The sequence below is a fragment of the Trachurus japonicus genome, chromosome 8 (assembly GCF_045865225.1).
Source record: "Trachurus japonicus isolate A0001 chromosome 8, Traja_1.0".
Taxonomy (NCBI): domain Eukaryota; kingdom Metazoa; phylum Chordata; class Actinopteri; order Carangiformes; family Carangidae; genus Trachurus; species Trachurus japonicus.
This window is the reverse complement of record NC_140914.1, coordinates 17,932,521-17,945,935: the sequence shown is the minus strand read 5'-3', so window position 1 is coordinate 17,945,935 and position 13,415 is coordinate 17,932,521. Positions and strand designations below refer to the sequence as shown.

Below are 13,415 nucleotides of genomic sequence, written 5' to 3'. Positions count from 1 at the left end.
TGCAAAATTCTATTTTTGATTAAATCTGGGATGAAAGTGTGGTATTTTTTTTCGCATTGGATAATGCAGGCGCACGGATTATACGTCAACCTGCTCACGATTCACCAGCTACTGATATTGGATCCGTCATCCGTCATTCAAACGTCTGAGACACGCACACACACACCGAGCTCGGTCTCGCCCCAAACATTGTATATCCCACCCGCTCGATAACGACCAAACAAATTTGTTTTCCTTACTCGGGTAAACTCGTGTTGCAGCTTGTGACAACTCGGCGCGACAAACAGGACAAACGGCCATTTCTGTACACTTTTAAGCCAAATTTTATTAATGTAGCTCAATGTCATTTATAGAACTTATTGTACATTATGCATAGAAAACAATTCTTAGAAAACGCAGCACTTGGTTGAAGATTGATTCAGCAGTTTTTTAAAGTTCCTAAATGTTACCCTTCAAATCAAAAGTGTGTCGTATGATTAAAATAAAATATAATAGAGAAATGTTTGGATGCAGGTAAAATAAAAACCTGCGTCAGTCTCAGTAAGTGCAGAATCATTAATTGAAAAAAAACAACCTTTAAAACATTGTGAAACCAGAGTTGTGTGGATCCAACCAGTTGACCTGAGGGTGGCGCTAGAGAGGTGTTACCTACGTTGTACGGTTTATCCTCTGTACGGTGGCCTGTTCAGGACATTTAGATCATTTCTATCACAGTCTCAGTCTGAGTCGACCTGGTTTTGGTTTGGTCGTAGATTTGTGGTTCTGTGGGGAACGACGTCCCCTGAAGGCACCGCGGGGTCCAGAGCTGTCAGCGTCCTCTTCTTCTTCTATGGTGCTTTTCTCCAAACCTCCTCTCCAGAGATAAAGGTAGCTTTGATGTGGAGGGCGTCATCCAGCAAAACGAGGTCTGCAAAACAGTGTGAGTGTGTATCAGTGTGTGTGTGTTTTGAACACTGCAGAAATTATGGTGTGTTTTATTTTGAAGGGCTCTAACCCAGTGGCGGAGCCAGAACCTGGCTGATGGGTAGGCCTGGAAAAATCAGGATGGGCCAGATTATTTATTATTTATGGCACTAGAACAGCCATCAACCCCCCCCCCCCCCCCCACTGGTTACCATCGGGGGTGTATTTTTGCGATGACGTAGCTTACACACCCACACCCGTTATTACCGTACTGAACAGCAGCAGAGAGATTTATTATAGGTTAGGCTACGTTATAAGTGAGAAAAAAATAGATGAGCGAAAAATGAAAACATTGTGACCACAGCTGGACACATTGTCTTTAACTGCTGTTTATATGCAGCGGTCTGTAGGACCGCTATTGGCCTTCCGAGGTATTAAATGCTCAGAAATCAAGTTTGTTTCATTTTAAATAAGTTGTAAGCTTCAGAAACCATCAAACACATATAGGACTATTTAGGAAAGGTCGCGGACTGGGAGACCTGTAGTTTTAATGTAAACCCAAACAGTCTGTGAGACAGCTGAATCCACCTGCTCCGGCAGCAGTCTACACCCCTTCTGATCGCTCGTGAAACGGCCCGGACGCACTGTCCGCGGAACCGAAGCGCAGCGCGCTGGAGCGGAGGCAGTTTCTGATCCTTCAGTTTGGCGTCTGTATTTTTCACGCGAACCGCGAGCGCCGTTGTCAAGCTGGATAGACCAGATCGTACCAGACAGGAAGTCAGGCACAGAAAAGGCGAGAGAATCCGGTCAATTTTCAAAATAAAAGAATATATATATATATATATATATATTTTTTTTTTTTTCATCAATCTCAGTGGGTGGGCAATCGGTCAATCTGGGTGGGCCTGTGCCCATCCAGGCCCACCCATAGCTCCGCTCCTGCTCTGACCTGCGTCTGAGCCGTAGTCCAGGTTCCCCTTCCTGTGGCTGATCCCCAGGAGCTGAGCCGGATGGAGGGAGGCGGCTTCCAGAGCTTCTTCTACGCTGCAGCCTGGCAACACACACACACACGCACGCACGCACGCACGCACGCACACACACGCACACCCACACAAAAAAAAAAAAGTTTAAAAATTCTAAAAAAAAGTGGTAAAAAACAAGAAAAAGTTGGGGACCCCCTTGAACCCTCTCAAGGACCCCTGGGGATCCCCGGACCTCACTTTGAGAACCTCTGCTCTAACAGAACTGACCTGAGGCCTGTTTGAAGTGGCGCACACACATGTCCATGGTGGCGATGCTGCCGCTGAGCGTTTTGGTGCCTGAGACACAGAGAGTTCAAACAGAGAATCAATCAATCAATCAATCAATCAATCAGCCAATCGATAGATCAATCCAACTCCCTCTTCATCAGACCAGACCTGCTACGTAGGCGTGGAGACCCTGGATCTCGATGACCTGCTGACCCAGAGTGTGGCGGCCGGGGGGGAGACCCATCGCCGCGATCGCATCCGTCACCAGAACCAGACCTGGAAGTTCAACGACGACACGACGACACGTCATTAACACTGTTCTCTAGAGAAAACATCCTGTTGTTAGCAGTGGCGGCTGGTGACTGAAAAAATTGGGGAGGACAGGAGGAACACCAGTCCACGGCGTCATGTTATTTTATACTAGTTGACTACTTATCCCTACTTTCTTATATTCAATGAAAATTAAACAATGTCTTACAAGATTTCTTAAAAACAACATAATTTTATTAAATCCTACTATTTTCAGATTAACACAGGCCTAATGAAAAAGACAGAGCATTTATCGTGGATGTGGGATGTAAAAAAAAAAAAAATGTTGTTCAGTGACTTGCCCTGATCTGGCTTCAAACCCAAGTCGCCTGCACCATAGGCGACAATGCTAACCACTTCAACTTCAGAAAAGTAATCCCCTAACATGGTTTGATTAGCAAGTCTTTTATGGGTAAGTGAGTTTACCGTCAGTACCACTAACCACCACACGCTGTTACTTCTCCTTACTGGTATCTCCTGACTGCTTCTCTCTGATATCTCCAAACAGTTTATCCAGAAATCTGCTGATATTTCCTTTCAAATCGATGCCAATATCTCTGAAAACTCCGTATTTTTTGTGCTAGGAGCAGCATGAGCAGCACGGCTGGGAGTGAAAGTTTGGCGAGAACTGTCAATCTTGTGTTCTGGTTGCTGATTGGTAAGGGAGGACGTCCTCCCTTAGCGCGTCATTTTACGTGTCTTAGCCAATCATAGATCAGCATGAAAAAATCCTAAATGCATTGAGTGAATGGAAGGAGATCCCGCCCCGAGGCGTCTAGAGGAGGACAGAAGCCCTCCGTCCTCCCCTAAGCCCCCACCTTCCTGTTCCCTGCTCCTCACACAGACTGCTCTGTCTCCTCCGCCTGCAGGCGGCGCTGTTGAACAGTTTTAAGTGGATTTAGTGGATTTTCTTCCATAAAAGAGATTAAAAAATATATTATAAATGATTTGGTAAAGGTTTATTTCAACCAGTTACTCTTTCTTAAAAATATGTTGATCTTTCTCTTGCCTCTCAAAAATAGAGGAGGACCAACCTCCTCCATTTGTTAGTGTTAAGAATCACTGAAGCTCATTGGTCTTAGAGCACTGGAAAAGAGAGTAACGACAGCATTGGTCCAATGGAAGCGCCTCCTGATGGAGGAATATGGGTATTGCAAAAGCGCCCAAGAACTGACATCTCTGCATTGTTGGTGAATGAGCAAGTGTGGTATTTTCAATAATTTAAGGACATTTATAGATCACCCACATTAATGGCATCATTGAGGATCCTTTACGGATAAACATTAAAGCAGAAGTAAGCAATATTTTTGTGTTAATATAAGTCTTAAATAGTTATATCTTCCGACAGCAATCACTTACATAGAGTGTTTGGACCGAAACACGGGTCTGTCAGTCACTCTGCTCTGCTCTGAGCCGAGGAGAAAACTTTTCTCGTATCCTACAAGTTTTATCCAATGAGGAGAGAGAACGGCATGAAGGGCTGTGTGACGTAGGGACGAGGACCAATAGATCCATGACGAGGGCGGGGGCTGCTAACTCCATCCACCACCAACGTTATGGTGCGTTCAAGGCAACTCGTAACTCGTGTTTTTCCGACCTGTGAAGTCGTACCAGTTCGATCTGGTACGAGTTCACTGGTCGGAAGTTACGAGTGGCCGTTATAGTGACTTTCACAGGTAAAACAGGTCGGAAAAACACAAGTGGGTTGCCTGGAATGCTACAAAGTCGTAAGTTGTGACGTGAAGCTGTAATTTACGATTTCAAAAGCCTGCCTGGAACGCAGCATTAGCCAAAACGACCGGATCGCTTACTTCTGCTTTAACACATAGGCTAGTAAAAAAAAACCGGAAAAAAAAACAGTTGTCTACATTAATGTTTCAATCTACATTTTGTAATAAACAAATTATAAGTATAATTTGATATGACCAAGACACCTAAAAACAAAAACACGGCCGTTTTCATCAATTTACAAGCAAGTGGGCAACACACATACAATGGAGTGACTGAGTTTTCTGGGCGCTTTTGAAATACCCATATCCTGCCACTCGGGGTGCAAAACCCTTACCACGGGAGTCAATGGTGGTGTCGTTACTCTCTTTTCCAGTGCTCTAAGTGGTCTGTAGTCTGACAGTGATGTCACAGAGAGGGGGCGGAGCCTCGCGGCCTCTGACCTGAGGGGTGGGCTCGGTGTGCGATGCGCAGAGCAGCCGGGTTGGTGTGGATCCCGTCTGCGATCATCCCGTAGAAGACGGTCCGACCGGCGGGAACCTGGTCGCTGGTCAACAGGCCCACGATCCCGGGGTCCCGGTGGTGGAACTGGGTCAGAACCAGAACAAATCATCTTTATTTACACTGATCCATATAGTCTGTTCTCCACTGATTCTGTTTTATTTGTAAAAAGGTGCTACATGAAAAAGGTTTGTATTGTCATGGTTATTATTTAAAAACAGTTTTAATTTGCTTCTGTACGTATTTATCTACCTTCATATTAATGCTGTGTTCAAGACAACTCGGAAGTCGGAAAAAAAACGAGCTCCGAGTTGTAAAAAGTGAATTGAACTCAGAAATTACAGGTCGGAAACTCGGGTATCATATCAGAGCTCCGACTTTCCGACTTGACGTCACGACAACATCAAAACATGGCAGCCCTCACCTTAAACGGTTATAATTTAGACATTTTAAGTTCTTTGTTGCGGTTTGAATGCATATTTTTGTGTATTATTGCAGTAGCCTATATGAAATATGTTTATATTTAGCTGTTGTATGGTGTGAAATTGTGGTCCTCGTATGTGACGGAAATAACGTTTTTTATCAAGGCTATAACTTTATACGTGCACTCTCATCTGCAGCGTCTCCTCTCCTCCAAAATAAACATAATTTACTGCTGCATTTATTTTTCGTATTCAGCTATGAGCCACAATATGCCAAACTTCCTCCAGGTATCCATGTTTTTTTTCTTCCGAGTTCCTGCAGCGTGAACGCAATGATGTCGGAAATTTCCAAGTTGGGAATTACGACCTCCAAGTTGTTTTGAACGCAGCATAAATCTCCCTTTTCATAATTTATTTCTATTACATATAGCTACTCGTTTAAATCGTTTCCTCTTTTCATTTACTCCGTTAAAATATAAAGCACACAAAATAAACACAATAGTTTAGTATACTGAGAAAACTACAAGATGAGAGAGAAGTGAAAAATAATTTGTGTCATGTTTGTTTGTTGTGATATTTTCTCTAAAGCTTTGTTAAGAAAAGTGCTAGATGAATAAAATATTGTTGATGTTATCATTATTTCATTGTTGTTATTTTATAATGATTATTTGTGGTAGTAGTATTAGTAGTAGTAGTAGTTGTATTTGTAGAATTATCGTAACAAAAACCTCTTTGTGGTAAAGCTGGTTCACTTTAACTCTCGGCTTCATTTAAAGAGGTCATAGGTCAGAAAAAGGCGGGAAACCACAGGTGAAGCAGGTGAGCGCGTGGTGGGCGGGGCTTACAGGTAACATGGCGTTGAAGAGGTGAGTGATGAAGGAGGCGCCGTGCTGAACGGCCTCCTCCGCCTGAGACAGGTTGGCCACCGAGTGACCTGCAGAGGGAGGTCATCTGTTAATCTATTGATCCATAATCTATTATCTATAACCGAGAATCTACAACTGAATATCTATAATCAAGGATCCCTAATTGACACAAATTGACGTGAAATATGAAATATGAAATTCTTGAAATTAGACCACGGACCCCCAATGGACAAAAATTCTAAACAAACACTAGAAATATACAAATATTTCTTCTGAGATTGAAGAATGTTACTTCTTTAGTCAATGTACATTCAAATTAGAGCCAATGGTGTGAATTTTTGGAAATATTGTTGAAACATTTCTGGAGAAAGTAGTACAATTTCTCCCCAAAGTTTCAACATTTCTAAAAAAAAAAAAAATGTGGTAAAAAAAAAAAATTCTCAAAAAAAAAAAAAGAAATTCTAGAAAAAAGTGGTAAGATTTCTTTTTAAAAAAAGAAAAAAAGGTAAATTTTTTTTAATCAATTGTAGAAAAAAGTGGTACTTTTTTTTTTTAATCAATTCTAGAAAAAAGTGGTAAGATTTCTCAAAAAACTAGTAAAATTTCAAAAAAGAAAAAAAAAAGGTTTTAAGAAATTCTAGAAAAAAGTGGTAGAATTTCTCAAAAAAAGTTTTTTATTTTTAAATCTAGTAAAGGTGGTAAAAAAAATGTTAAGTCAATATTTATAAATAAATAAAAAAAAGTTATAAAATTTCAAGAAAAAGTTGGGGACGGCCCCTGGGGGTCCCCGGACCGGACTTTGAGAACCATTGCTATAACTTACAACTTGATTGATCAGAGGTGTTAATAAAATTTTTCAAAAACAATTCTAGAAAAAAGTGGTAAAATTTCTCAAAAAGTTTTTTTTTTTTTTATCTAGCAAAGGTGGTGACATTTTTAAGTCAATTTTTATAAATACATTTAAAGAAGTGGTAAAAAAAAGATCTAGAAAAAAACCTGCTTGATCAGAGGTGTTAGTAAACCAGATGATGCTCACCCAGCGACACCTTGACTCCTCTCCGACAGAGCTCCCTCACCACCGATTGGCTGCCCGCCAGCTCCGGAGCCAGCGTCACCATGGCGACGTTGTCCAGGTTACCGTAGGTCTCCATCAGGTCGTCGACGCCCCCGGACTGAAAGCAGCGCAGGTACTGCTCCGGGTGGGCGCCCTTCTTCTCCAGGCTGATGAACGGACCCTCCAGGTGGAAACCTGGACACACACGGACAGAAGGGTCAACAACAGACCTTTAAAGGGATAGTTCACTCAAAATTGAAATTTCATTTAATTATCTACTCACCCTTGTGTCGACTAAGGGCTAGGAGAAGTTTCAGAGTCCTCCGTGGCTTCTCTGAGTTACAGCGGGGCTCCATGCAGCACTGCATGTCCATATGACGGTTGCGAACGGAGCTCACTTTTCTTCAGCTTGTTTGTAGCGGAAGCTCCCAGCACTGCTCTTCCTGCTCCGTCCAAATCTCGCGCGATTTGTACTGACACCCAGTTCACGGCTCCGCAAATCACGCGAGATTCTGGCAGAGCAACAATGGGAGCTTCCGCTACAAACAAGCTTGAAATATAGACTTATTTAATTTTTTTTGGAACAATTTCTCATGTTGGGGCTTCAATACAAGAGGGACATTACAGACGAGCACTATGGAGGTATTTGGATGTATTTTGGTGTGTCTTTTTGGACAATAAAGTGAGCTCCGTTCTCAACCGTTATATGGACATGCACTGCTACGCTGAGACCCCCTGTAACTCAGAGAAGCCACGGAGGAAATTTCAATTTTGAGTGAACTATCCCTTTAACAGAGGGGGGACGGGGCTTCAAGGGGGGAGCGTGGCTTTTTTTTTTAACATTGTTTAGGCTATTTGAAATTATGCATGAAAATACAAAACAAAACATTACACCTAAGACAAAACACAGCAACAAAGGAACAATTAGTCCCTCAGCAAACAAACTAACCCAGAGTAAGATCTACTTCCCAAATGGACATCCCATAAAACAAAGCCACAAACAGGGACAGCCAACAAAATCGATTGGAATTTATAATTTACACACCAACTTATTCAATTTTTCTGATCTGTCTTTAGGAATCACCATCCCTTTCTGGCTTGTTTTTATCCATCTATGGTTTTTAGCCTGAAAAGGAACCACAGTGCATCACCTGACCTCAGACACTGGACCCGGATCGTCTTACCCAGAACTCCGGCTCCGTGTCGTCCTCCGTTGTGAACTTTGACCTGAGGCAAAACCTGAAACACAAACAGTTGATGCTGTGGTTAGAAGCAAAGCATGATGGGAAACGCCTGGCTTTTTTTCCCCTTTATTTTGTTTACATCAGCATCAAAACATGTTTCAGATTCCTTCTTCTTCTTCTTCTTCGCTTGAAGCCAAGAAGGTGCATAAAAATAAAACTCAAAACTAAAAGGAGATGACACAGTTTTCTAAAGGAGTTCAGTGAAAAAAAAAAAAACCTTTTATCCTCTGAGCCTGAATAGGGATGTAAGTTAACCCTTCAGAGTCTGGGGCATTTTCTTCTGTATTGTATTTCTCTCTCCTGCTCTCCTTGTGTATTAATCCTTGTAAAACCTTGGCCCTGTGATGCAAAATCTAAGTAACTGACATCCTTTTTTTCTTCAGGACATCCTTGGATTTCATAATATTCATCCTGTAGTGGCGTCATGTGAATGTAGAAGAAGTTATATGATCAGAAATAGAAAGGAAAATAAAAAACGGAAAATAAATTTCACATATAGTTGTTGATAACACACAGAAAATTATTATGAACTTCTTTTTAGACTCTATATAACTGGTCTTGTTGATCAGGGGGAAAAGAATAAGAGTTCTAACTATGATAGAAAATATATTATTTACATTATTTACAGAAATGCCTGAAAACAGTGTGTCTGTAATGAGGCACAAAACTTTCTCCTTCCATATAAAACCCCATGTCTTGGTCTTAGCTTGTGTAAAATGCATTTATGATAATCTACACATTATATATTCTATTTATACAGCAGATTTTTTCAATAATCGTGATCCTACACGGCAACAGAGCAACTATCCTGATGTAAACGATCTCTCTCTGGCTCATCATGTGATGGGGCCGGAGTCTCCTATTGGATACCAATGTTTAATGCAGGACGACTGTGCTTCTGGGTGAACTATGGACATGTTGGAGAGCTCGTTTGAAAGACTGAAATGTCCTGTTTTCAATTTAAAAAAAGAATTACGTCTCTACCCTTCAGCGTTCTGGAGTTGTCCTCTATGAGGTAAAAATAACCCTCACTATCGTGTTTCTCTGGTGCAATGGAGGTGAATGATAAAGATCTGTTGTTGTTGTTGTGTTGTTGTGACCTTGTGGTAAACAGCAGGAGGGGACGTGACCAGCGTGGGACAGAAGGACGTGACGCCGTGTTCAAGGATCCTCTGAGCCACCGAGGAAACTCCAGCGCCGACGCCGTCCGACGCCTGAGAGAAGTCGACACCGAATCCTCCTGCAGTGACAAGACGGGACAACCACAATCACAGCTGCTGCTAGATTCATTTATTAGGGCCACGGGGCAATCGCACCGAGCACTGGTCCCTGCAGCTATTTCATGGCTGTATTACTCCACGTTTTGATAGGTCATATAGTTTTTGATCAATCCCTGTTCAATGACCATGACCATTTTTGGAGAAATTATGAGATTATAATGGGTGTGTATTGCACGGAATGTTCGTGTCAGAGTGCGTGACATCATCGGTTAGAGTGGGAGAAAGCCCAGAAAAACTCCAGATTTTTTCTCTTTACACACGCCCCCTGGACACAATTTACACTCTACACACATGATTTTTTCAAAATTTGTAGACAAACTTGTTCTGTCTCTCAAAATGTGCTCAAAATATCAGAGAGATTTACAGAATTTGAATTATCAGCCTCTGAGTGCAGCCACGTCTGTCTCTGCTCCTCATTGACTCCAATACAAAGATTTTCTGACAGAAGCAGAACGGACCGATGTTTTAAAACTGCCAGTGTCTCCAAAATATTTACTGTAGAAACACCAAATCGTACCAAATTTTTCAGGAAGTCCTTACAGCGCCGTTGATCAGTGTTTTGTTCTGATAGGAGTTACCGTTTTGTCACAGTAAGCCTTTTGCGAGACCAGTGCAGAGGCAGAAAATCACTCTTTTTCTCGACGTTTCTGTCTGCCTCAGCCTGGGGGGCCCCTATCGTCATGGCAACCACCTAAAGTTGCCGTGGTAATGTCTGATTCTCAGGCCAGAGCTCGTTAACTTCATAAACAATCCACCTGGCGCTCGTTAACATGTTTATAAACACAGACACAGCTAAATCAGACTGACACAGGATGCAGCTCATAACATGTGTCAAGTCAGTCACACACACACACACTCAATCAGACAGGATGCAGTTACAGATACACACACACACACACACACACACAGAGGTAACTTTATATGATTACAGTACCGTTGATCTGGACGTCTATGAAGCCCGGGGCGATGATGCTGCCTCCACAGTCCACTCGCTGGTCAGCGTAGCCCTGCTCATCGAAGAACAACTTCTCTGGATCCAAGATCCTCCCGTCACGCACCCACAGGTCCTCTCTGCACACATACACACACACACACACACACACACACACACACACACACACACACACACACACACACACACACACAGGACAGTGAGCTGTGTGTACACTATGTGCATGTGCGTGTGTGTGTGTGTGTGTGTGTGTATGTTACCTCTGCAGCTTGTGTTCTCTCAGTATCCTGCAGTTGATGAACTGAGTGATCGGAGCGTCGGACACGGATCTGTTGGACGGCATCGCTTCTGTTCCCGGTTTACTTCCTGATTGTTTCCTGTTTACTTTCTGTTTGTTTCCTGTTTACTTCCTGTTTGTCCTCCCTGCTCCACTCGTCCACTCTGCTCAGGACGACTGGAGGACACAAATCAAACGCTCCTCGTTGACACTGAAACAGGAAGTGTGACAGAGTAAAGTCACCAGCTGATGTCATGAAATACCGTGATGTCATAACTTTGACATGTTTTATTTTGACCACGTTGCTTTTTTTTCTGACTGTTTATCTTTTACTTGACTGTTGCCTGTCTGTCTTATCGTTGACTTATTGACTTCTTTATGACAGTGCAACATCATTCCATAATAAAATTCCTCATGTCCTAAATAATATGGATTGATTGTTTATTAATGTTAATTAAGTGTCAGTTCTTCTTATTCGTCTCTTGTGTTTTCCTGTCTGTGTGTCATAATAACAACTGAAGACACAGTGACAGTGTGTCATGTTCTTACTGATCTTTATCTATAGATCTAGATTTATAGACTGAGCTGAGGCGTGGTGGTAGAGAGATACCATAATAATAAAAACAAAGTTCAGTGCTTATTATAATTCAACATAAGGAATAACACCAAAGAATAAAACTCAAGCTGATTCACTCACATTCATTCTTAAAAACTTTCCTGCATGAAATCTCACTTTCACAGTTTATTTAGACTACTTTCTTTTATCTACCTGTTATCTGAGGAGGAGCTGGTCCTGGGTCAGATCAGATCTGGACTCTTATCTCTGTGGGTGCAGCAGCAGGAGGAGGAGGAGGAGGAGGAGACTTTGACCTCTGGTCCTGCTGATGCATCCAGGTGGTTTGTGAATAAATTTAAGTTCAGACTCAGAGTCCTGATCCTGATCCTGGTGGAAACTCTTCAGTAGTAAAAACTCCTTTTTTTCCCCCAAACTCGAGCAGGAAACAGTGAAGTTCAGATTCTTCTCACTGAAACTCCATGTTCGTGTTTTAATAGAGTGAAACACAACCACCTGCAGAGCTGCGACAGTCCAGATGTTACTTCGGCTCAGACCTGGTCCACATCCTGCACAGAGTCCTGCACAAAGTCCCAGGTCCGGATCAACTTTCTCCGGCGTCGCTCCGGTAAAACTCTGGAACAAGCGACGGAACAAACTCCAGAGTCTTTACCGGATCCACGTGCAGCAGTTCTGGTCTGGACCGGCCCCGGTACCGGTGAAGCAGGACGTTGGTCCGGTAGAAACTAGAGTCTCCGACTTTACCTGGTTCAGTTCAGTTCAGTTCAGCTGAGTCTGTGGAAAAGAAACCGGAAGCGGATGGAGTCATGTGACCGGCGCGCGACGCGATGTAGATCAGCTGACCCACAGTAACCCCCCCCCCCACACACACACACACACACACACTGGTTGTTATTACAAGACTGAACAACTGTGGAGTAGCCTAAATGATCAGGTTTTCTGCTCTCGTGTCATGTTTAGACATGAATCTAAAATGTCTTATCTAAGATATTATTCAAATCAATTTGCTCATTATCAAAAATAGCCTAACAAAAAAAATGTATATCTAAAAATGTAAAAAATTAAATGTAAAAATTGCATTTTCCAGAACATTTCTTCAATATGTGACCATGAGAATAAAGACAACAACATTCATTTATTTTTGTTGTCAGTCTTTAAACCCTCTGACATGTTGTAATGTCTTTATTTGTTAATTTAAAAAAAAGTTCATATATTGTTTCTTATAGAGACAAATACAACTGAGACAACAGGGAAGTTTTGTCAAACACAGTTACTGAATCACAAAACTTTATTAGCAAAACACCTCACATGAAAATATATTACAGTAAAGTGCAGCAGAGCTAAGGAGATACTGCAGGTGAATCGAATCGAATAGAATAGCCCTATGAATGCCCCAATGAATGAATTAGAAAACTGTACATATACATACTGTATATATACACACAAACAGTGATATAAACAAAGTATAAAAAGAGAAAAGTATTTAAATATATATAAAGGTGCTGTAGACCTTCTGTAGGAGGTGAACATAAACACGAACAAATGTGTTTATCTAATCATGGACAATGCAAATTTAACCATCTAAATATAACAATATATCACCTGTGTACAATAATACAACCATATACCTTGCTTTTAAATTACGTTCCTTTTTTGCACTATTGTAGCCTATATATTATTTTATTGTTTTAGACATTGTAGGATATATTTTATTTTATATTTCTGTCTTTCTGTCTATTCTATTTCCTTTGTAATTGTATTTCCTTTGCACATTTCCCTTTGGAGCAACCTGGCATAAAAATTTCCTTCGGGATGAATAAAGTTATCTAATCTAATCTCTAATATAATATCGACTAATGTATATTGGGTAGTTTTCTGTGTGACATAAAGTTATTACACCTGTAACAGCTTCAGTTAGAGCATTTTTCCAAACAGCAGTTTGAACAGAAGGGGGCGCTACATCTCTGATCTCTGCCTCTCACTCTCTCTCTCTCCTCAGTTGATCTTCGTACCTCTGTCATCACCATGACAACGGAGGAGGAGGAGGAGGAAGAG

At 41.7% G+C, this 13,415-nt stretch overlaps 1 protein-coding gene across 1 annotated transcript; it reads right to left on the bottom strand.

Moving 5' to 3' along the window:
* Positions 1-310: 310 nt before the first annotated feature.
* On the bottom strand, positions 311-11,731 carry LOC146983014 (N-acetylglucosamine-6-phosphate deacetylase-like). The gene is made up of 13 exons (XM_085784346.1): positions 11,556-11,731; positions 10,917-10,997; positions 10,770-10,886; positions 10,492-10,628; positions 9,378-9,517; positions 8,218-8,272; positions 7,016-7,228; positions 5,959-6,047; positions 4,634-4,778; positions 2,322-2,429; positions 2,154-2,222; positions 1,853-1,954; positions 311-907 (listed from the first exon to the last, which is right to left on the bottom strand). The coding sequence occupies exons 3-13, from the start codon at positions 10,850-10,852 to the stop codon at positions 828-830; spliced, it is 1,221 nt and encodes a 406-aa protein (XP_085640472.1). The 5' UTR covers positions 10,853-10,886; positions 10,917-10,997; positions 11,556-11,731; the 3' UTR covers positions 311-827.
* Between the last annotated feature and the right edge of the window lie 1,684 nt (positions 11,732-13,415).

What these genes read in the sequence shown, in the direction of transcription:
- LOC146983014 (XM_085784346.1), bottom strand. Translation starts at nt 10,852, where the DNA reads ATGCCGTCCAACAGATCCGTGTCCGACGCTCCGATCACTCAGTTCATC. An exon ending in AGAGAACACAAGCTGCAGAG is followed by an intron (nt 10,629 to 10,769) that starts GTAACATACACA and finishes GTATGTGTGCAG; the next exon opens with AGAGGACCTGTGGGTGCGTG. An exon ending in TCTTCAACGCCATGTTACCT is followed by an intron (nt 4,779 to 5,958) that starts GTAAGCCCCGCC and finishes GTTCTGACCCAG; the next exon opens with TTCCACCACCGGGACCCCGG.